Below are 25,808 nucleotides of genomic sequence, written 5' to 3' on the forward strand. Positions count from 1 at the left end.
CTTCCCTCCCATTCCTTTCTCCTTTTCTTCCCATTCTCTCCTCCTTTTCTTCTCATTCTCTCAACATTTTCTTTTCTCTTTCTCCCCTTCCTTTCCTCTCCATCTCATTTTCCCTACTTTTCTCTCAATCCTTTCTGATATTCCTTCCTCTCCCTCTCCTTACTTTCCCTTCCCTTAAATTCTCTCTTCCCCTCATTCCCCCCCCCCCCCTCTCCCCTTCCTTTATTTTACTTAAACTTTTCTCTCTTTTTTCCTCTTCTTTCTCCCATTTTCTTTCATTAGCTTCTCCCTCTGTCTCTTTTTTTTTTTTTTTGGTGGGGGGGGGGGGGGAGGGAGGCATTCATACCATGGAAACCTTACCAGGGTAGCATTTTATCAAGTGTCTGTGGTTTTATTGCCTCATTGAGGAATTCCTTTTTCTACCCGCCCTCTGCCAGGGCACTGCCTATTAAAACGGGGCTTAAGATACACGTCGTCATGAATATTCATTAGGTGGGCTGATGATGTCACATCCCCACTTTCCTTTTTCTTACGTTATTACATGAAATCATAATTGTTTCATACATGTGTGAATGATATGTCTCCCTTATAATGAAATAAGTTGAAGCAATGAATACATAATGCAGTTGTCAATCTAATTCTTTTAGTTCTTGCTAGAAATTTTTTGAATAAATCAGATTTCATGTAATAAAATACTAAAGAACAAGTGGGAATATGTCATCAGTTTGCTCAATGAGTATTCACGAAGACACGCCAAGAACTTTTTCACCAGAATGCAAATGCCATTGCTTTGTTATTCCTTGTCCGATTTTTATCAAATTTTCAGTGTTTTGTCTGATTTTGCTTAATCTGTTCAAATCATATTATTCACAGCCTGGAGTACCCCTGTAAAATGTGATAAATAAATCCAATTTTCTAGGGAGCATTTCATGAAGTGTTTTGTCAGTGATATCCACTGAATAAGTTGCTCTCAGCCAATCACATGCAAGGATTTCAGTAGCTTATAACATCTATCACCAAAAATCACCAACAAAACTTCATGAAACGCTCCCATGGTATACAATTTAGTGCTCTTCAAGAATTGTTAAGCACAATTTCATCAAAATACATTCAACATATTTGAATACATTGCTGATATAAATTTTCCTGAATGATAAAGATTATGTTCTTAAAACATGCTTTTTTAGTGATTGCTATCAGAATATTTGAAAAGTTTGATTGGTATGCTTCAATATTTTTGGGGTATTGTTTCTAAAATACAATTTAATTTGTGGGTTTCATATATTTTCAAATAAAATCAGTCACAAAAGACAAAGATGTCCAATCAAAATCATTGACACAACATATGAACTTCATTATTTCTCATGTTTAATAGCAAGTGCAATGCACTAATATTAATGGTACATGTACATACTGTACAATAAATAAATTGGTTTATCTCTATACATTTTTGTACAAAAAAAATCAACAGGAATTCAATATCCCTGTTATTTAGACCATGAAACTTGGTCAATGGAAATGGATGGAATAAGGAAATGAGCAGCAAGATGCATCACAATAAATTGTTCATACTTAGAAAAATGATAGAGTATTGGTACAAAATAGAGCTATAGCTGCAAGAATCAATATTTTCAATGTGGTAAGACATATATCATGCTGAAAGACTCGTTGAAGCAGAGATGTTACATCTGACATTAAATTTGGCAAAATTCAAGTTGTCAGCAAAATGGATCTACAGTGGACTTTGCAGTGAAAGAATTTACGTCATTAATTCATTAATAGGATAAATCACTTTCGGTGCATCAAAACTATTTAGAAATAATTATTTTTTAATCAACATTGTGGTTTTATGCTATTCTAGAAATAAAATGTTATATGTAAAGCATTCTATGAGAATAAATCCTGATATAAATGTAAATGGATTTCAACTTCAAAATCTAAATAAGAGCTAACATGTTGTGCAATTTGATACCAATACTACTGAAAGATCAAATCAATTCATTTAGATATTTGGTAGAACAAAATTTGAAAATAGAGCAGAATACAGACAATGAATCTTTTTAAAGTGCACTATTCAACTTATGACGCACAAGTGAATGGAAGCTTAGTAATAATAAAGCATGCACAGAGAAGCTTCTGTAGTCTCTGTTCCAGCTACTCAATTAACATCACCTTTAAGTGCTTTCAAATCTACATTAAAACCATATAAATATCAACATAACCCTCATTAAATCTGAAAGTAATCCAAGAATTCTTTTTTTACCTGGGTGTCCAAAATTCCAAATTTGGTCTCAAAATATGATATTTTTAGACCCCCCCCCTCCCGACCAGGGGTCCGTTGCAGAAAGAGTTGCGTTTAAACGAAAGTCAAAAAATCAAGCGCAAGTCCCAAATGCGTGCTGTTGATTGGTTGAAAATCAACTTGCGCATGATTTTTAGAGTTGCAATTGATTGCAACTCTTTCTGCAACTGGCCTCTGATAGGGTTGAGTGAGACATATGCCCATACTTGGAACCAATATTCCAAATTCGGTCTGAAATATTTCATATTTTTAGACCCCCCCCCCCCCCCTCTCCCCCTCTGGCCAGATAGGGTTGAGTTAAAACTCTGCTCTCAAGTTGTGGTTTAAATTTTGATTGTGACACTAATCTCTATCAGTAAAGATTCAATTTGGCAGTACTGTATATCTGGTGGCCAATTCATTCATAACCATCTAGAAAAAAAAATATCTAAAGCAATTGCCTTTATAAGAAACATACAATGTAAACAAAATTACATTTTCTGCCTGCCATTAATTTTAGCACAGAAGAAGACTGGTCTAAGTTAAACCAGACTTAAAAAAACAAACAAGCCCTCGCCACACAAAGATTATTATTACCCAGGTCATAGGATGCAATCAGTCTTGCTCACATAAAATAAAAACACATTTCCCACTCCCTGTGAAGTATTCAAGCTTGTAGTATGAGGCACTCAAAATATGAGCGTGACTTCTACTAGAATGGCTTTACAAAAATTATATTATTGTAATGAAACTTTTCAATAATGTACAGACGCAGACCACCGGTGACCTAAAAACAAAAGCACCAATTAGAAATAGAAATCAAGAAATTTTGTGAATGAATGTAAATTTCTTTATTACAAATTGAATCCCCATTTCCCACTCCCTGTGGATTATTCAAGCTTGTAGTATGAGGCACTCAAAATATGAGCAAGACTTCTACTAGAATGGCTCTGCATGTATCTGTACTACAAAATATTGAATAGTACTATTTAGATATTGCTATTTTATTGTTTAAGTGATTAAAAAAAATAAACAAAACAAAAGAAACGTGCATGGAATTAATAAGCATTCATATACATTAAATCTGTAGCACTTAAGTTGAAATTAAAAAAAAATGTCCTGCGACTTTTACACATTCGCAAGTAAAAAATTATATATTACTTTATGAACAATGCTGCAGTTAAATCATGCTAACGTAACACATAATGCTAGCAAAGGAAAACAGTAATTTTTTTCACATAGAAGTTCTCTGGATGGAAGAAAATTGACCGATCAACACAACAGAATACAGAAAATTGGAATATTGTTACGCTATGAAACAAAATCCACTAATAATGCATGGATCATCTGTCATACTTAAAGACTGACATTTAGACCTCTTGGTACAAGTAGTCATTGTCATTGTAATTTAAGCTCAACTTGGACACTAGAGAGTCCCATCATGGTGCAAATCACACCCGAGGGATTGTCAAGACCAGGCACATTGGATCAATCATGCATTTTAAAGGTATTGTTTAACTTTGTGAGCAGCCGATTTAAAAAATTCCCAAACCAAGATGAAACATGTGTACAAGTGCATGTATTTGAACTAATAAACCCTGAAAACAACCATTATTGAGAATGAAAAGCTAAAACTACAAGGCAAACCCCGATTTTGTAAATAGGCGTCTAATAGACACCTAAATAGTACACATAAGTGTATGGGATGAAATTAAGATGGTGTTTTCGGTTACTTTATATTTCAATTTTTGAAGCACTAAATAATGATTTTCGAACGCAATTTTTTTCTGGGCTTCATTTTTGTAACATATCACAGACACAGGTGACAAGTGTGACCTTCTAGCTCAGATTTTTTAAAAGTCAAACCAATGTTAACCAATCACTTTAACGTGGCCCGATGGTCAAAGTGCGCCCTCACAGTTCAATGATGACAGATCTCAAGAGATTGGAACAGGAGCCAGAGAGATCAGTGGGTCATTGTAGGAACTATGACAAGGCAATCATATCGGAAGCCAGTCGTGCCGAGGAATGTCCAGTTCAACGTCCATGTCAGGGGTGCACCTGCGAAAGAGGAAAGACGCAGAGATATTTAGATTTTGGAAATAAAACACGAGGGGAAACTGGTAAGAGAATATCTGCCGTCCCATGACAAAAGGAAACAATACTGTGGGAATGATTTCTTAGTAAATGAGGAAAATGTGTCATTGTTTTATGAAGAAATGTACGGAGCTTTTTAAACATCAGTACATGTATTTCAGAAATCAGGGGCTATGTGACTCCTATTCCTTTAACATCATGTAGAGCATACAGAAAATATCCCAAAGCATGAAGAGAGTCAATTTTGAAAAAAAATATATATATCAGAGATGCTTCCTTTTGTCATCTAACAGCAGTTTATTATATGTAAAAATGCTGGGGGTAAGTAATTACAGACTGCCCCAACGTGAATATTCAACTGTTGAACAATGTTTGCAAAGGTGAATAAAAACATTTTATCACAATTATTCACAACTCTACATTTAAAGTGCATCAACCGATCTAATGTGCAGAAAGCCGCGGATATTCAAGGTAAATACTTGAATTCAGTTATATTTTCAGTCTTAACAGATATTCTTTTCTCCCCATGAAACAATACCACTTCAAGGTAAACTATACAAAATCCAATTGATCCTCGGGTCTTTTTGTTTTGATATCGTGCAAAATTGGGACCCATAGCAGTTACTAATGAATTTACTATTAACTACTATATTAACTCTACCATCCAATGGCAACTTCCCTGAAATCACTGATTTTGATTGGCTATTTAGAATTATAACCATCATCGTAGTTGAAGAAAATAATTTTCATGGTATCAACACCCAATTTTTTTAAAGACTACTACACATAAGTAGCAGATTTCTATACAGGATGGTATAAAACTTCAAAAGTTGAGAGCTTTTCTGTTAATTACAACCAAAAGTGCTAATCAAATTTAATCAAATTCAAGCAAATTTATTCCTCCCTGGTAGTTACCGTTAGATGGAAAAGTTATTCAATTTAGTAACTTTTAAGCAACTGGACTAGGTCACAAGTCAAAAACTTGGCAGGGACTATATTATATTTGTGTGTTGCATGAGCACACATGATACTTTCATGAGATTGGGTTGATCTCTCATACTGCTAGGTTTCCATCTATGTTTCTTAGCCCTCTAATTTTTGCACTTTTATTGCAAACACATGCACACATTGGTATTAATAATGCACATTTAAAAATTGAAGATAAAAGAGCATTGGTGATAGAATGCCTTGCTCAAAGGCAGTGCCAGGAATCGCACCCTGGACTTCTATGGTGTAGTTTGGTGCCTTAGACCAATTTTTGGAAGTATGCCTGTGTCCTTGAGTATCAATAGGGTAAGTAACAGGGCCCCAAGGGCGGATCAAGGATTTTCAAAAGGGAGGGGGGCACATTTTCCCGATGAAAATTTGAAAGCAAAAAAAAAGGTCTTCACTTGGGTATGAATAACATATTCCCATCATAAATATATGCCGTGACTATCAATAGGAGGAGCACACTTGTGTAAGGATGGCATATTTACATTAAAAATATTGATTATGGTCTCAAGGGGGGGGGGGGGCACAGACTGGATGTGTTCCCCCCCCCCCTGGATCTGCCACTATTACAGGCACAAATACCCAATCATGATTAAAAAAAAGTTGTACGATTCCTGATGTAAGGCAAAATGAAAGTGATTGTTTCGGGGAATAAAGTACAGGTCATTATTATTAATTCATTCATTACGATTATAAATAAGACTTTTAGTCTATCTGGAAACCCACACAAATCAATATATCAGAAGAAATTCAGGATTACAGTGAATCGCTTGACTTTTCATATCTGTTCCATATGTTAAGTCAAATACTTAATAATGACACATGAAATAATTACAACTACCTGGTAAGTCAGATCTCTTGGAACCAGACAAATCTGGTCGACTTACACGAATTTTGACTGAGAAGATATTACAAACATATTCTTTGCTTATTCTTGTCTTAAATAATGCTTTGAGTTAGGCAATTATTTTACTAATGGAAGGTTGACTTGAGCACAGACTACTGTACTGACAATGGTATAATAATGATACTCACTTTTGTACTTCTTTGTAAAGATGAGGAAACATCTGTTTTCTGACATCACATTTAGGATCTGTACTTAACGCCTTGACTTCTTCTGTTAGCTGCTCAATTATGATTTCTAGTTCTTTATTCTCCACTATGTGGCCCTCAATTTCCTGAAATCAGAAACGAAAAAATGTCGATTACGGTAATGAAACTTTTCAATCAAGTACACACACAGACCATTTATAAGCAACAACACCAATTAAGAATAGAAATTTTAAAAAAATTGTGAATGGATGTAAATTTCTTTATTACAAATTAATCTTAACAAATTAAATTCAACTGATTTGATTTTCTCCATAACAAATTATTTGTCATTATACCCTGTAAATCAATTCTAATACTTTGAAAGTACTGTATAATTAATCTGAACTTTGGTCAGGTGATGAGGGCAGAGAGCAAAATTTCACAAAAACTGATGCCAGCCTTGGAGCAATTAAGAGAGAAAACTGCCACTTGGTATCCACCCTCTTCATCCACTTCCTGCTTTGTCTCATCCAGCATGGTCTAATCCTAGTTGTCTAATAACCAGTTTGTCTACTGACCATTTGGTCTAAATACCAATTGGGCTATTTATACCAATTCAAGCTATCAACTTGGTCTAATTTCTATAAAGTCTACACTCCACTTTGTCTAATACCCACTTAGCCTTAGTTCTTTTCAGATGGACTGATTTCAACTTACCCTATCGATTATTTTGTACTTACTGTCAAATGAAAGTTCACTTCAAAAACAGTACAGAATAGGTGGCGTTAGATCAGTGGATATTAAACATAATAGCCTAACTGGAAATCAGACAAAATGGTATAGGGGCAATTAGACCAATGATTAGTAGACAAACTAGTTGTAAAGGATTAGACTATGTTGGATGAGATCAAACAAAAGGTAGATAAATTGGGTGTATAGACCCAGTGGCTATTTACCACCAACCTTCTTCATGGTGATGTTGTGTATGGCCATATCCTTGACACCTTCCTGCATGAGATCTTGAGCAAAGTCTGTTGCCTGGGATTGGATTTCTCTCAGCCTATCGTCTCTCCGTGTGGTGTACTTGGAGGTCTCGACGTTGATTATCCTCTCGAGCTCATCTTGCTCAGCCTATATTACATAATCAAATTAGTCATTTAAGCCCAAATATAGTGTGGATGTAATACTAAAGATGATGATGATGATGATAATAATGATGATGATGATGATGATGATGATAATAATTATGACAATGATGATGACAATGATAATGACGATGATGACAATGACAATAATAAATCATACACATTTATACAGCGCCACCAATCTAGAATACAGGTTACTGTACCTAAGTCGACCTTCCATAAGTCGAATAATCGCCTAAGTCTAAGCAATTTTTAAGACCAGATTATTAAAAACATGTGTAATATACCTCTTCTAAGTCAAACAGATTTCTCTGGTCCCAAGATATTTGACTTAAGCAGATTTACCTGCATTCTATTTAGAGGTGCACAAAAAAAGAGAAAGAATAAGACACCGTTCTCATTATACTTTCTAAAACTGATTTACTGGAAACCGGTTTGGAAGATCACTTTGCAAGCGTTCCCATTTGATCACCCGAAAGTGGTTTTCAAAACCACTTCACGTAAAGCAGTCTTGTTGCTATGGGAACACTCTCAGTGGGGTGATATGTTTCGCGAGAAATTTGAAACTGCAGCATAGGCATTCCACATACAGAGTGTGGAGTAGCGTGCTTGAAATGTGCGAAGATTGCTTTAAAAAAAAACAGTTGTGTCCTCACTTACTAAAACAAGTTTAACAAGGCAAAGCGATCTTCAAAACTGATTTTCTGAACCAGTTTGGAAGATTGCTTCCAAGACCGCTTTGACCGTCTCAATACACGTTAAACTAGTTTCCACTAAACTAGTTTTAGAACGGTAGTGAGAACGGTGTCTAAGAGAGTTTTGATTATTGCCATAGTGCCAAGTTAGGATATTCTTTGAAAAACTTCAATTGTGATTTGAAAGTTTCTAATAATAAAATTCTTGAATTTCATGATGAATTATTGCAAAGAAGAGGTGCTGGTACAGAGAAAACACAATTCACCATAAGCTAATTGTTTTTAAGAGGTCTTTAGAAGGCAGGGGTTTAATGATCTCTGGATAAGAGCTGGTGTATAAGGCATGACAATAACTTGTAAAGACCTCAAAACAAAAATGAACACGGTTTTCTAATTTTAGCTTGTGAGTAACAATAAATGAGCCAAATTAAGATGTAGTTTTGATGAATCATAAAACAAATGAAATGCATAAGTAAGCAAGGTCTGTTATACATGTAAGTGTCCATGATAATTAATTAGAAAGTACAGTGTAAATCACATTAACATGAAAACAGAACGAGAGATATCTTTTCAAAGTAGTTCACAGTTTGAGTAGGTTTATGCATCATTATCATTTCGAAACAGCAGCTGTCATTAGAAGAATTATCACACCCCAAGGGAATTCCCTGGCATTGATCTGGGTTCTGTAGCAAAAACCTTTATTAGTAATTGATCAAAGGACTGACTTTATGACTGATTTGCATTCATCACTATTCACCATCAATTGTACATATGAGCTGCATGATCTGTCACTAAGCTTTACGATACTGAGCCCTGGTGTGTTTAGATTCTCACCTTGAATTCTTTGGCAAGGTATTTGATCTGCTTGTGTAGTTCTCTGATACGCATAGCTCGGACCGGATACTCCTTGTCCTTGTAACTTGTCAAGGTCGCCAGCTCTTTCTTAGTCTCGTTCAACAGGCTTTCTGCAGCGTCCACTTGCTCCTGCAGGCCTTTTGGAAGAATATCAATATCAATTATAGTTAATTACATTTCAAGATTAAAAAAAAAAATTATTTCATCCATCATCAAAGTATCATCCACATGTAATACACATAATGTATGACCAATGAACAATATATTAATTTTTATGATGGTTTGGTTATCCCAGAGAAAGCAGAACTTATACACGCTGGTTCACGAACCACTAGTCTCACCCGATATCTCGATTGATAAAATATATGCAATATGATCTTTTGACCTAATCATCCACATAAACACATGTGTGGTATTGTCCAATGGCTATTTGTACAAGTGTAAATACAATTGATGCAAAAATAAAGAAATGAGAGTAATTTGAACAAAAATTTGACCTTTTGACCCCTTGATGACCTTTAACCCCATCACCCTCATGGATGCACATGTGGTATTACCCAAGGATCACATGTACCAAGTATGAACTTAATTGATGCAAAAATGAATATGAGAGCAAGTTGAACAAAAAATTTGACATTTTGGAACAGGACAAACTAACAAGAGAAGTGAATACTAGGTATCTACTGAACTTTGTTCAGGCGAGACAAAAGGGGTCTACTAGAGTGGGATATGCAGAAATATTGGATGTGTCGTAAGATTTAATCAAATATATGTTTTTATAGCGAGTGCCTATTCTTCTACATAATCTACAAAAGAATCATGGTCATCCAAAATTACTAATATACTCTTGGAACTCCACGTGATACTAGAATTTTTTATATATCGGAAATTTATCAAATTAACCATCCTCTGGATCTCTTGCATGGGAATAACTTTAAAGCCTGGTTCGAGTAGCAAATATCATAATATTAACTGTGATGTCACAAGCACTGTTGTTTCATTTGTGACACCATTGTCAAAGGATATGTAATACATGCTCAGCGGAGCTTGCACATAATGACACATAATCACAATGTTTTTAATTGATCAATAAGCTTTGAGAAGTATATTCATACTCATTATATTATTATATAATATGTCTTTTTACTGACTTGATCTCCATCAAACATATTGGTCCGTATTCTCAAGAGCTTCAATTGTAATGTGGTACAAAACCATGGTTTAAGCAGATTTCTCGTCTCATCCACTTCCCTTATAGCACCCTTTGACAAATCATGTAGCTAATTGGATATTTCTTAGTGTAAGTGATGAAAGGAGCATAATTATGTACAAAAATCTGCATTGTAAATGGTCTTGTATCTTGGTACAACTGAAACCTCTTTTGAGAATACGGGGCTAAAAAGTGAGATCCAACATTTTTCCTTCTGGCATGACTGCGACAGATCTCAGGAAATGTTAATTACCTTTGAATGAACATATAAAATAATAACAAGTATTTCAACTGCACATTTTTTGAATTAATTATCACTCATGGTGGAGAAAAGTATATTCAAAATCATTCATCCAGGAAATATGGTAACATAATAAAGGTAAATCATTAAACAGACGGCTCGCAAATCTACAGGAGGGAAGGCTCCCCGAAAGCATTACCTTATACATATTTTTTCCTGTATTTCTGGATAAACAGACAGTGCTTAACAAAAAAGTCTTTAAGCTATTGCTGTTCCCTATAAACAAGTAAGGAGTATCTAATACTGGCAAAATTAATGAAATTATCGATCTAGAAATTACACCAGAGTGTGGCATCATATTTTTTTTTTTTTTGGGGGGGTTCCAGGAGTTGCTTTCTTCAATTTCATTTGTAGAGATAAAAAATAGGAAATGGAGACAGGAGTATTTTCTGGAATTGCCCATAACACACAAGATGCAGACACATACATGACTCCATGTTTCAATGGTTCTTAGAAAATGAGGATTCATTGTTGCTAGATTTTGTAGTTTCAAGATAATTCCCTCCTACCTTGGAGATCTTTATCAATCTTTTCCTGAGTCTGCTTGAGTTCAGCGTTTGCTATGTCCTTATGAGATTCAAACTTTGTTGTTAACGTTGACACGGCTCCCTGAAAATAAAATTGAAATTAATAGTTCCTTCACCCACTGGCGTAAATCCGTGTTGATGGGTGGGGGGGATGACTGAAATATTTTGGCATTTTTTTTGCAATCATGTTTTTAGATATGCAAGGAATTGTCATTGATATGTCCACAGTGGCGTATCGTGGGTCACGGCATTGGGGGGGGGGGGGGGCACCAGCAAAATTGTTGAATCACCGAGTGAGTGCATGCGCTCAGTTGTCAGTTATACTGACCTAATAGAGACATTTTAAGGACAGAGGCCCGTATTCTGAAGTCAGGTTTAACTTAAACTCAGGTTTAAAGTTGTGGTTTAAGTATGGGAAGCCAAAAGTATCAAATTTTTGTTTAAGTTGTACGTTTCTTATGTTTACTGTACTCTTTCCTGATTCATCGATGGTGAAGACAATAATCTGATATACTTCCTAGACAATTATGAATGATTTGAGAGCCAAATGAGCTGAGATATGATATCTCTATCGTTAGTGATTTATATAACAATTGGCTTCCCATACTTAAACCACAACTTTAAACCTGAGTTTAAGTTAAACCCGACTTCAGAATACGGGCCAGAGTCATTAAACGGGTATGTATCTCACTGATCAAATAATGCGAGCGCGAAGCGCGAGCTGAATTTTTTTATATTCACACCTAAAAAGGGACATTATAATCAAATTTGTGTAATCATGATATGTACCTGTCTCGCTAAACAATGCGAGCGCGAAGCGCGAGCTGAAAATTTAGATAATTCAGACCTGAAGTGGGGCATTCTAAGGTTTCTTTGTAGGAATTAACTAGGACCATACGTATTTCATTAACCAAATGATGCGAGCGCGAAGCGCGAGCTCAAAATTTTTGATATATTCAGTTCAGAAGAAGGGACATTTTAAGGACTGATTTTAGAAATTCATTAAGAGCAGACATATCACCAATCCACTAATGCGAACGTAATCACGGACAGGAAATGTTTCATATATACGAAGACCTTAACATGGAGCAATCACTTTTTTAGTCATGAAAAAGAAGCATATGTCACTACATAAAACAATGATAACTCAAGTGCTAGGAAATATATTTGGTTTATATTGACTTGAAAACGGGATGTTTTAGTACAACAGGATTATATATCTCGTTAAACAGACAATGCGAGCACTAGGAACAATGAAGACGTAGGCCCTGGGCAAATTATGTTTCATAAAATTATGATAAAAATGTTTCTTATGTATAATGTAACATAACATAATTATAATATAATATAACATTATAATGAATAATATTTTCTTCTTTCCCACTACGTTTCTCTTCCTTTCTCCCTCTTTTCTCCTTTTCCCCCTTTCCCCGTTTTTTTTTTGGTCAGCCGATGGGGGGGGGGGGGATGTGCCCCCATGCCCCCCGTAGTTACGCCACTGTATGTCCATATGGCAAATACCCCTCCAATATTATTATCTGTTTTACCCCATGATGGTTTAATGGTTTTATTAGAGATTACATTTTAAAAAATTTGACATTCCATCTTATTCCCTTCCCAAAGACCCCAACATTGATGAATTGGAAGAAACGGGGGTTTCTCTTCAATGTTATAATAAGGACATAAGTATTTCGTTTGGAAATGGTGAACTGGCTCTTTATTTGCATTTTATAATTCAATAATATTGTTTTATTTGTTAAGCGGTATTTTAGGAAGAATTTTCACCAATAAAACAATTATCTCTTGTGATTTTTTTTCCATTTATTTCGTAAAAAGTGGGGGGGATGTTTGTACAGGCCATCCCCCCCTCCTCGAAAAGTGGGGGGGATATATCCCCCCCATCCCCCCCGGGATTTACGCCAGTGCCTTCACCACATCATGCATCAAACCTATTTTCATAATTATTTGAGAGAAAATAGTCAAACATCTAACATCACAAATTCAAAGCTTGAAATATCAATAACTTTGTTATTCTTTGAAGGACTTTGGGCAAAACCATCAGATTTTTCTTGGGTCTTTTCTGCTTTAATTGCAACAACCTTTAGGTCAGAATGAGCCTCCTTTGTTATGAAAAATGTTTTAATTTTTTTTAATTGTTTTAAAACTTTGTAAATCATTTTAAATCATTTTAACCCCTTTTTTTCCCAACAAATGATGCAATTTTACTTAAATCAGTTAAACTATACAGTATAATTTACATACTTGAACATTTTTGTAAAACGTGTTTTAAAACAAGTTTTAAAACACACCGTTTAAACCATGCCAATCCTGTACAATTATCATTATTATTATTTATATACTGCGCTTTTCCCAGAATGGCCCAAAGCGCTTACAACAAGAAAAAGAAATTGTTACAACTATAAAAATGAAACCTTACAATCCTAAAAATCTGGATTGGAAAAAAGAAAGGTTTTAAGTCCCTATTTAAATGAAGCAACAGATGGTGATTGTCTAAGAGTAAAAGGTAAGCGATTCCAATATTTTGAAGTGGTTATGGTAAAAGTCAGTCTCCAGCCAGTTTCCTAGTGATTTTATATGTGAGACGGAATGGGTCACTGGAGGCTCGTACATTCCTGCGAGGGGTGTATAGGTCAAACAATCACGCAGATATAAAGGTGCCTGCTTATTAAGAGACTTAAAAACTAACAAAAGTAACTTAAAAACTATACGATGTCGTATGGGAAGCCAGTGTAACGATTCAAGGAGTGGTTTAGAGAAGTGAAATCTTGTTACTTGATAAATTATTCGAGCTGCCCAATTTTGAAGGCTTTGAATGCGATCTACTTGAGTAATGGGGATGTTAGAGAGAAGACCATTGCAGTAATCTATACGGGACAGAACTGGAGAACGAATTGCATTGTTACAGGCCGATTGAGTAATATATCTTCTAATTCGAGAAATATTCCTTAAATGAAAAGTTACAGAAGTGCATATTTGAGAAACACGGTCCACCATTGACATTTCTCTATCAAAAATTACACCAAGATTTTTAACAGTAACTGAAGGGCTTATGGATATATTGCCAACTATTAACTTTAGATCTGGCAGATTGCGTAGGCTGTGTGGAGAGGCCGCTATGAAGAATTCTGTTTTTGAGTCATTTAACTTTAATTTATTAACTGTCATCCAGTTTCTAATATCTGAAATACAGTTCTGAAGTCGAAACATAGCAACAACTAAATCTCCTGGGATTTTCGGATTGAATGAAATATACAATTGGGTGTCATCGGCATAAAGATGGTAGTTGATACAATGTGTAATAATGTTACCAACTGGTAGGGTGTATAAAGAATACCCGATGGGGCCTACTACCGAACCTTGAGGAAGACCAAAATCAAGGTTAGTGGGTTTAGATACTTCTGAGATGGGTTCTACAATTCTGAGATGGTTTACAAAACTATTCCCAAGGGATAAGAGTAAAAATGGTATGTGCTTTGTTTTCTTCCCGTCTGGTCTTATCTCTCATGGTCTAGCCCTAGTTCATCTACTACCCATTTGGTCTCATTGTCATGTAGCCCATTTACCATTTGGTCTAATTTCCAGTTAGGCTATACTCACTTTATCCAATATCCAATTAGTATAATACCACTTACTCTGTATGGTTACTTGGCAATAGAATAAATGGGTATTAGACAAAGTATAGTGTAGACCAATCAGCATTTAGAACACATTGAATGTAAAGCAAATGGGTTTAGCCCTTGAGGTATTAGAATAGTACATTGCCAATTCGTCTACTGCCAACTCGTCCATTCACCACATGGTCTACTTTCATTTAGTCTAATGCCATTCCATCCATCAACTGTTCGTAAAACAACCATTTGGTCCAATCATCACTTTGTCACCAGTTGTTCTAATTTCCATTTAATTTTTCATTCATTTTCCAATTATACCGAATGGTATATGGACTAAATGGCTATTGGACCAATTGGTTATTAGACGGAATGGAATTAGACTAAAGGAAAGTAGACCATGTGGTGAGTGGACGAACTGATGGTAGACCAAATGATAGTAGATGAGTTGGCAATTGGACGAATCGCCATTAGAAGAATTGTAAATAAACCATTAGAATATCTAATTGTAGCCCAACTGACTGTAGACCAAGTGAATATAAACCAATACTCTGAGGTCAGTTACAAGAAAAATGCTAAAATAAGATCATGCGCAACACTCACCCGATATCTCTCATATTTTTGAAGCAGATTCTTGACTTCTTTATGCTGCAACAAAGATATGTAGAATAATATATTACCATAAAAACTCATCATAATTCTGTGCATGTCAATTCATGAGGGATATATAAACTAAGGTAATTTTAATGCTTATTGCAATGATCATAAGCAATATATCACATTCATATAATGATCTTTACCTTTTTCTTAGCATTTTCTATATTTTCACTTCTGACATGTAATTTACTACCTTGGATTATAATCATATTTACTGTACAAACATCTTACTTTATTAAATTCATAGTCCGGCAGCCCAATAGATTTATTCAACCTAAAGTCGGACAAGTAAATGGCCCCATAGCTGGATGGCATGGTCCCTGAAGTTTACAAAAATGCATTGCTGCCGGGTTTTATCCGTGGTCTTCCCGTCAAAATGACGTAATATATGATGTCACTACAAAATGGCCCTATTTCACCATTTTTTAGACATAGCATGAAGTCAAGGGAGAATATCTCAACTAAACTATGCTTGTTTTTTTAATGAAACTTTCAGAATATATTGTTCATATAATGCTTAATAGGAATGCGAAATTTTAGCGCCAGAAATTATTGTTTACATATGCAAATTAGGTCATGAAATTTGCATATTATCAGTTTGGGAGATTTCTTGCTTCAAAAATTGTCAAAAAATCAAATAAGAATTTTCTTTTTTAGAGTACTTTTTATGATATATTTCCTGTCAAAAATAATATCATTCTCTTTGTCTATGTCTCTACTTTTAGAAAATATATGTCAGTAATTTGAAATGACATTATAGACTGTGGTTTCAGCCCATTTTCAACATGGTGCGTACATAGAAATCATGCGTTTTTGGCCTGTTTTCCCCATATAGCTAGGGTGTGTAAATGGTATGCCCAGTTTGTTGACGTTTCCTGCATTGTACATATTAAATCTGCCAAACAAGATATTGTTATCTTCACTATGTGTCTGCTAGTTTTGGATTTGTGACATCATAAACGAGCAGCTCCTCCATACGTTACACAATATAAAATGCATGAATTTCATTTTTTTTAATGGTTCCTGATCATATTTGTTTTCTTTTCATGAACGGGTGCGAAATGATTTGTCTATTGATATACAAAAGGTACAGTAAAATCCATTTTCAATTTCCTGAGAAAATGACATTTCATTGATATTTTGCCATTCACTATGTACATGTAGGTATGCTGCTCGCATATGATGTCACAAATCAAATAAATAAAATTCTAATAACTTTTTAATTCTTTGATGGATCTTTCTCAAACCTTCGGCAATATTTTTGATTATTTTTTCTGCTCGTTTTACAATAAACTTTTTGTCAGGGTGAAAATCCCCTTTAAGAATAATAATTCATAGTTAAGCATAATGTATTTTCAGTGCAAATTCTGTATTCCGCTGGACTGTATTTTATTGGAATGTAACACTCACCACATCCTGCTCACTGCTTTCTATTTCTAATCTCATCTTTGAATTTTCAATCAATCTGGATTTATGCCATTAAGGAAGCAATACCCAAAGAGAATCACATCCATTATTTCAAATAAATTACAACACAAACACATCATATGTGACTATACATGTATATTTACAGAATTCTGCCCTAGTCAAGTCATTTTCCAAATAAAATAAATGCTGTACCAATAACATGCAACAGTTCATGTTCTTTCAAAAAAGTAGAATTATATTGGCAGTTTATTTGCACTTTTCAGCTGACTAGAAATGGTAAGATTTCCTGTCCTTTTTTTTTTACGTTAAAGTCTCAAAATCATTGATTTGTGATGGCTCTGTATCTCAGCTAAAAAGACGACTGGGTCAGAAGTGTCAGGGACATAAGCCGTATTCTAAAGTCAGGTTCAAGTTAGAGCATGGTCTACATGTAAGTCGGTACTAAAATTATGAGAAGCCAAAAATGAAAAGTTCTGTTTACATTGTACACTACTTGTGTTTTCGGAGTTCTACATCCATGCATGATGAATGGTAATTCTCACACAGTTTTCAATCATTAGAGGGCCAACTCAGCTGATGAATTAAACCTCTTTTAGACGGTAAATTGCCAATTTGCCTACTGCCAACTCGTCCACTCACCACATGGTCTACTTTCATTTAGTCTAATGCCATTTCATCCATCAACATTTCGTCTAAAACCATTTGGTCCATTAACCATTTGGTCCAATCATCACTCCGTCTAATCACCATTTCATCTATGACCATTTCGTCTCATAACTAGTTGGTCTAATATACATTTAATATTCATTCATTTTGCACAATTTAAAACTTAGTCCAATTAGACCCAAATGGTATATGGACTAAATGGCTATTAGACCAACTGGTTATTAGACGGAATGGCATTAGACTAAAAGTAGACCATGTGTTGAATGGACGAACTGATGGCAAACCAAATGATAGTAGACGAGTTGGCAATTGGACGAATTGGCATGAGACGAATTGGAAATAAACCTTTTAGACTTGTGTTACTATTGACTTTCTGTAGTTATACCATTCCTTAGTTAAACCAGACTTTAATAGACCTCACTTCAGAATACGGGTCATTGTGTCAGGCTCCCATTTAGTCAAGATCATAGATGTGCGAGTGACTGATTACACCATTTCTAGATTCATTCTACCCTTTATCCTTGTGTGACTTTGTCACATTCTCAGTGCCATTTGAAAGGGTTTCTCCACACAGCCAGAGCAGATTATCATTTACAACTAAAAAAGCAAAGAGTCTTCCTTTTCCAACCAAGTTACAAAAGAAGAAAGCCAAATACATGACTTATTGGCCATTCTGTAATGGAGGATCGATCACATATACCCGATGCTTAATCCATTATTTTATCGCAATACAATGTATACCACATGATGATTTCTTGCTCATAGTTTTAACCCCTGGAGTCTGAATGACGTAGCTTTAATGTTTTCCAGAGACTCCACCTTGCGTATACATGGGCTCAGTCTCCAACGGGTTTAACCCCATAACTGGGCTATTTCAGACCAGGGCCCCGTCTTATGAAGAGTTATGATTGATCCGATCAATCACAACTATAGACGGCCAGCAACGTCAACATCTAAAAATGCAAATTTGTTAAAAATATTTTCTAGATATGATGTACATTCATACATTAATCGTTCTCTTGAAGATTCAGTATGATTCTTTATGTTTTTAAGGAGATTGTGCGAATTCCCTGTAGAAAAAAATTATGACACTGATGGATTTCCATAGAGTTACGATTGATTGGATCAATCGTAACTCTTTGTAAGACGGGGCCCTGGATACACTGGGGGGGGGGTCAATTTGACCCCCCTCAGATCGAAAATTCGCACGCGCGTAGAGCCAGATGTAAACTTCAAGACTGTATAGTAAAATTTTCGAAAAATTAAGTTTTTTTTTTAATTTTTTAAAATCAATATTTGTTTTATTGATCAATTATGAAAATAAGTGAATGAAATTTGCCCTAAATTTGTTTTTTTGGCGTATGTTTTTGCCTTTAACTCAATTTAGATAGCTAGTAGAATGCAAATTTTTGGTGGGAGTATCACTTATTACATTTCTAACAAATATCTACCCAAAAATTGCAATAACATACTTAATTTTTATGTTTTTTATTGTTTTTTCCAATGAACTTTGTCGGGGACCCTTTTGTGATCATAAGTAGCATAAAATCAATCAATGTAAACCAACAAAAGTGAAAATAATCATACATCTATGATTTTTGGTTGAAAAATACAATTTGCATTGACTTTACCCAAGTAATCACGTTTTTGAGCAATTTGGGGTCTGACATACACTTACAAAATGTTGCGTAATTTCGGAACTGCGTACCCGGGCATCGCAATTTGGTCTCAAAAGATGCGCAAGACTTGAAAGTAAAAAGTCAGCGAGCAGCGTGGTCAAAAAAATTCGCGCGGCGACGTAGTAACAAAATTTGTCGAGGGGGGTCAAATTGACCCCCCTCCAGTTTAACAAGGCTTAAGGAAAAAATCTTTGTAAGGATACAGTGTTTCTTCTCTTAGTTTGTAGCTCTCTAAAGCTTTCCGTCTGGCCATTATGAGGAGTGACAGAACATTGATTTCTTTTTGTCTTTCCCTGGCCTGTCTCTCTGCTTCAGCATCATGAGTTGCGCTTTTAGCTCTGCCATGTTTATGGTTGCAAGCGGGACCCACGTTGAACTTCGGAGTTGACTTGATTTGGATTGGAAGTTTGGAGAAATCCAGTACTAATATGAACAGGAATAAAAGAAGAGAAAATAGAAAACTGCAAAGAAAAGGCAATGATAATAATGGATTTTAAAGCACAGTAGAGATAAAAATTAATGTAATGTCTGGTGACAGGCATTATGAAATCTAAAATGTAAATAATTTGTGCCATATCCTCCCTCCTTGTTTCCAGTTTTAGCAGAAAAAATGCATAATTTTATTAACAACCTTCATGTACAATACATGTGTGAGACCTGAGGCCCGTCTTACAGAGAGTTGCAATTGATCTGATCTATCGCAACTATGGAAGGCCAGCAACGTCAACATCTAAAATACACGTTTGTTCAAAATTATTACTAGAAATGATGTATAGGCCTACTCATACATGGTCTGTTTTCTTGACAATTCACTATGCTTCTTTTTGTTTTCAAAGGACATCAAACAAATCTCCGAAAGAAAAAATTATGACATTGTTGGATTTCCATAGAGTTACGATTGATCGGATCAATCGTAACTCTTTGTAAGACTGGGCCAAGAAATGTGAATTTCAGTGAATTTCTGATGTAATGGTCATAAATTTCTAAATTCTGACTAACAGGAATATTACCCACTCCTTAACTGTTACAATTGCGTCCATGGTTAGCATAATTATGTGCTTACTGGCTTTTACATATTTATAGGCAATATGAAATTATGAATTCTCAAACCTGATTTTGTCCTCTTGGCCAAACAGATTTATCACTGGCAAGTTTGTAAGCCCTCCAAAAAATAAATAAAAGCATATTTGCATTTTCCTTGCTGTTATTGAAAACCAAGGAACTCCAACAAATCGTATAAATTGAGCTTTAACTCACTGGACTCAGGTCGGCTTGAAGCCCCTCCTCCTCCTGATGACACCTCACCCCTCGTACCAATTCGGCTCCTTCCTTTCCTCTGCCATTGATCATAATCAGAATGTTTCATCTCCAAATTTTTGCCATCAGCAACAGATTTCAGGGCATCCCCTCCCGGCCTATGGCTTGCTAGATCAGCCGCCATCTGAAAAATGTAAATATTAAGTTTTAACAAGATGAATGCCTCTGGCCGTCTCACCTGCATCACGCGATTCAATATAGCAGCAGTGCTGATTTTGAAAACTACTATAACTCGCACAAGATGTTCAGTGATACTTGGTTACTCTTATTTCTACGTTTTATGAACTAGACCCATACACTTATAGAGATATGATGGTAATTCAACAAATACCCCCAACGTGGCCAAAGTTCATTGACCTTACATGACCTTTGACCTTGATCATGTGACCTGAAACTCGTACAGGATGTTCAGTGATACTTGATTACTCTTATGTCCAAGTTTCAAGAGAAAGATCCATCAACTTTCCAAGTTATGATGGTAATTCAACAGATACCCCCATTAAGCCAAAGTTCATTGACCTTTGACCTTGGTCATGTGACCTAAAATGCGCAAAGGATGTTCAGTGATACTTGATTACTCTTATGTCCAAGTTTTATGAACTAGACCAACACACTTTCAAAGTTATGGCGGTAATTCAACAAATACCCCAATTTGACCAAAGTTCATTGACCCTAAATGACCTTTGACCTTGATCATGTGACCTGAAACTTGCACAGGATGTTCAGTAATACTTGATTACTATTATGTCCAAGTTTCATGAATCAGATCCATAAACTTTTAAAGTTATGATGGTAAATCTACAGATACCCCCAATTTGGCCAAAGTTCATTGACCCTAAATGACCATTGACCTTGGTCATGTGACGTGAAACTCATGCAGGATGTTCAGTGATACTTGATTAACCTTATGTATAAGTTTCATGAACTAGGTCCATATATTTTCTAAGTTATGATGACATTTCAAAAACTTAACCTTAGGTTAAGATTTTGATGTTGATTCCCCCAACATGGTCTAAGTTCATTGACCCTAAATGACCATTGACCTTGGTCATGTGACGTGAAACTCATGCAGGATGTTCAGTAATACTTGATTAACCTTATGGCCAAGTTTCATGAACTAGGTCCATATACATATAAAGTTATGCTGTCATTTCAAAAACTTAACCTCAGGTTAAGATTTGGTGTTGACGCCGCCGTCGCCGTCGCCGTCGGAAAAACGGCGCCTATAGTCTCACTCTGCTATGCAGGTGAGACAAAAATGTGAAAATAAAGTGCAACACTTTCAAATCAAAATATACAAATGAATAAACATGGACCAGACATGGTAACTCTGTGGTAGACATTACTAGCAAGCACCTACATGTACCTCATGAACTGGGGGGGGGGGGGTTCAATCCCAGCCAAACAAGGCCAAAGACTTTAAAAATGGGACCTTCTGCCTTCTTGAGTAGCATTTGACATTTTGGAGAATTTTAGTAACATTATAATTATGGATTGAAAGCTAGCTAACATATACAAACTCAAAGTATCAAGTGTCGGACCAAAGTAAAGGTTGAATTGCCTATTAATGACTTGTTAACATTTTATAAGGAAAGATTACGAGATTTCAATTGATTCAGTAGTAACTGCGACAATTGTTGTTTCTTGATTTATGAACAAATTTGTAATTTTTTATTTGAATGTGATTTATTGTGTAACTATAGTACATTGGGAAAATAAGATTTCTCCTTTTAGAGATATTTTGAATAGTTGGACAAGAAGGTGATGACATTTGTTGTGTTACAACATTGAAGTGTAGATCAAATAGTTCCATTTATTGTAAAGTTAAATTGTATTAAATATGGATTGTTATTTGAAATGTTAATTCAATTCAATTCTCATTTATTTAATTTTTGGTAAAAAAATATACATAATACAAAATAAACAAAATTATTTACAAGCAAAAGTAAAAATGAAAATGAAACGGGGAACTGCAAAAAAGCCAAAAAGCCTTGTACATGCACAGTTCCCAAAACATTATGTAGATTGTAAAGAAATGACAAGATAATACATGCATACATGATATGAACAAAGAAGATAAACTGAGACCCAAAAAAATATGACAATTTACAGTAAATAAATAAGTATGCATACTTCAGATAAAGAAATTGCTTCAATCTTTTTTTTTTGAAGGAATTAACGGACTTACATTCAATTCTATCTTTATGTAATAATAATTATGCAACTTTATAGAAATACAATGTACTTGTTAAAATGAAAATATATTGCAAAATAAAATAATCATTCAGTATAGAGAAGGGATATTGAAAGTGGTCAGTTTAATAGCGCAAGAAGAAAACCTGCTTGGTCCATAGAGATTGCTTGTTTTGAGGTAATTGGTCAAGTTACTCAAGGAAGAGAGCAGAGATTGCCGATCAGAGTAGTAATGATAATAATAATAATAATAATAATAGGCATTTATATAGCGCCATCCATCTAGAAGTATTCTATTCCGAGGCGCACAAGAAAAATAAGAATGAGAGAGTTCGGATGAGTGTCAAAGTGCCAATAACTAATACTGTTAAAAAAGATAAGACTTCAGTTTAGATTTGAAGGTCTCCAGTGATGATATAATTCTTAAATTCAACGAAAAATTATTCCAGAGAGGTGCTGAGGCAGAAAAAACTCGCGCATCATATGCTACACGTGTCTTGGGAATCTAAAGAAGTTGTTGGTGTGATGATCTTAGGCTACAAGCTGGTGTATAAGGCATGACAAAGGTCTTGTAGATATTTTGGTGCCATACCATTTAACACTTTCCAAGTGAGAAGAAGTATTTTAAATTCTATTCGCTTCCGGATTGGCAACCAATGTTACTTTAGGAGAATTGGTGAAATGTGTTGATATTTTGACATATAGTTAAAACCCTGGCAGCTTTATTCTGAGCATACTAAAGTTGATTAACATTGCGTGAAGTTATATAAAAAAGAAGAGCGTTTCCAACATCTAATCGAGATAGTACAAATGAGTATAGCAGCAGCCTTATGGTCAAGGACTTTCCTAATGCTATTAACATTAGGAATATCATAGTATACTGATTGACTTATTTTCTTTGCATGTGCATCCAAGGACATATTTTCATAAAATACAACACCGAGATTTTGAACTGATGACAAAGCTTTAATCAAGGAGTCCCCAACCTGTATAGATAGTGCGGTCCTTAATTAAATGACTTTGTGATTTAGAACTAATAATCAATAACTCTGTTTTACTTTCATTTAATTTCAACTCATTTTTTAACATCCATGTCCACATATCATCTATCGTATTTTTTAATTGAAACCTGGCATACAACTCACTAGCAGGGTCAGTTGGATTAAATAAAACATAAAATTGTGTATCGTCCGATACATACACAGGTTTATGTGCATTTTTTGCCAAAGGACTAGAATAGATGGCAAAAAACAATGACCCGAGGACTGAACCTTGGGGCACGCCGAAAGGAAGTTTAACAGATGACATGTTTTCACCGATCTTGACAACCTATGATCTTTCGTGAAGATAAGATGAAAACCAATCAAGTACAACTCCTCCTATGCCACAAAAAAAAATTAAGTGTCAATGTCATCTCATTCTCAGTACAATGAGAATAGCATGTGGGAGTGGGGGAAATACAACTTTTCTGTCCAAATTTTTGTGAGACTCTCCAACCAGTCTTATCATAATGCTGTTGATGCCTACAATGTTCAAATAGTGTGGCAAAGATGCACAAAAGTTGACTTGAACTTGTCTGCGACGTCCTACTGTCAACTTGAAAAAAAAAAGATATTGCTTGTGAGCAACCACCTTGTCTGTGGTGAGTCTGTATGCAGATCTATGCAACATACAAAATACATTTAAAGAAGTTTTTAAAACATCACTTTTGTATACAAAAATAGTCAGTTCCATTCATTTATGTTTTTTTTTCATGATAAAAGGACTTGAACTGGACTTGAACTGGAAGCACGACTGCTGGGATCATCAGCATTCTTCCAGAATCTCGGGTAAAGGTAAAGGTAATAAACTTGGGGATCTGTTTTTATTCACCAGAGCTCTCAAAAACTTTTGAGCATATTTCTGTGTGGGCCCTCTATAAAGTGGAAAGTAAAGTTGGTTGGAATTTGGACCAAACAATAGCCCTTTTTAATTTAGAATAAATATTTAAAAGAAAAATAATAACAAACATTCATTTGAGCAAGTCACTTATATCATTTTCTAAATATAAATTGTGTAGTATGATGGCATTTTTATATTTTCTGTTAATTAGAAATTTAGAACCCCTCTCGGCCATAAAAAAGGCTTCCTACTCCTTAAGCGCTTCAGCAGTAGAGGCGCACGGCCAATATGGAAGACTCTCTCCAATAAGGGAGACAATCTCCCAAGAGTCCCATATTGGAGACTTGCTTTGCAAAAGAACAAAAGAAACAACACCAACAAAAGGATGATTTTTTCCACCCAAAGTTTTGTCTCACTGAGGTCAGAAGCCCAAGCCCCCATTTGTTTTGTATGTGGATGACAACAAAGATCCTTATAAAAACAAAAGTTGATGCTGCTTATAAAATCACATTTTTATTTGCCGCCAAGGTAATCCTTTTGTTTTGCAGCAAATGTAAACAAAGAAAATTGGTTTACCAAATTGGTTTCCTAAAGTCTCTGATATTGGAGATATAAATCTCTCTCAACAGTCTCCCATATTGGCCGTGCGCCTCTACTGTTCGTTGTTCAGGGGTCCTGCACGCGCACACGCATTCCTCCCAGTCCCACACCACAATGTTTCGCTTGTTCGCGATCGCGTGTTGAAACTTGAATAGTGGAGCAGTCCAGATAGATTCTCAAGTCTCAACAAGAAATTTGGAGCTTCAACAAAAGTAACTGAGAATGACTGAACTATGCCTATAATATAAAGTATAACTATAAGGCTATGGCATGGGCCATGGCAATTATGCAAAGGCCAAAGCAAAAGGCACGCACAGCACAGCCACACACGGATTTTTTTAATCACAAACATGGTATTTAGCACATGGGACTGACATAAACAGTCACAATCAGACAACGATATAACTAAGCTATGGTCTGGTTTAAAACAATTTCAAAATTGATAAATTCCCTCTACAATAAGTCAAAACCAAAACACATGTATACGGCTTACTTTTCCCACATTTGCGATTTATTGACGTGTTGAGAAATTGTCTAATTTTCCTCTATCCTCGACATCTTCTTACTCTGTTGTTGTACCGTAGATCTTAGAAGTTGTTGCTATGTGCGTCAGCGGCGACAT

At 35.3% G+C, this 25,808-nt stretch overlaps 1 protein-coding gene across 1 annotated transcript; it reads right to left on the reverse strand.

The window, feature by feature from the left end:
• Positions 1-1,346: 1,346 nt before the first annotated feature.
• On the reverse strand, positions 1,347-25,803 carry LOC129254304 (uncharacterized). The gene is made up of 10 exons (XM_064115671.1): positions 25,680-25,803; positions 20,453-20,636; positions 19,399-19,618; positions 16,833-16,887; positions 15,369-15,413; positions 11,119-11,218; positions 9,078-9,235; positions 7,367-7,534; positions 6,407-6,549; positions 1,347-4,342 (listed from the first exon to the last, which is right to left on the reverse strand). The coding sequence occupies exons 2-10, from the start codon at positions 20,634-20,636 to the stop codon at positions 4,282-4,284; spliced, it is 1,134 nt and encodes a 377-aa protein (XP_063971741.1). The 5' UTR covers positions 25,680-25,803; the 3' UTR covers positions 1,347-4,281.
• Between the last annotated feature and the right edge of the window lie 5 nt (positions 25,804-25,808).

The sequence above is a fragment of the Lytechinus pictus genome, chromosome 2 (assembly GCF_037042905.1).
Source record: "Lytechinus pictus isolate F3 Inbred chromosome 2, Lp3.0, whole genome shotgun sequence".
Taxonomy (NCBI): Eukaryota; Metazoa; Echinodermata; class Echinoidea; order Temnopleuroida; family Toxopneustidae; genus Lytechinus; species Lytechinus pictus.

What these genes read in the sequence shown, in the direction of transcription:
- LOC129254304 (XM_064115671.1), bottom strand. Translation starts at nt 20,636, where the DNA reads ATGGCGGCTGATCTAGCAAGCCATAGGCCGGGAGGGGATGCCCTGAAA. An exon ending in GATTGATAAAGATCTCCAAG is followed by an intron (nt 9,236 to 11,118) that starts GTAGGAGGGAAT and finishes TTCTTCCAAAAG; the next exon opens with GCCTGCAGGAGCAAGTGGAC. An exon ending in ACCTTGCCAAAGAATTCAAG is followed by an intron (nt 7,535 to 9,077) that starts GTGAGAATCTAA and finishes TATGTAATATAG; the next exon opens with GCTGAGCAAGATGAGCTCGA.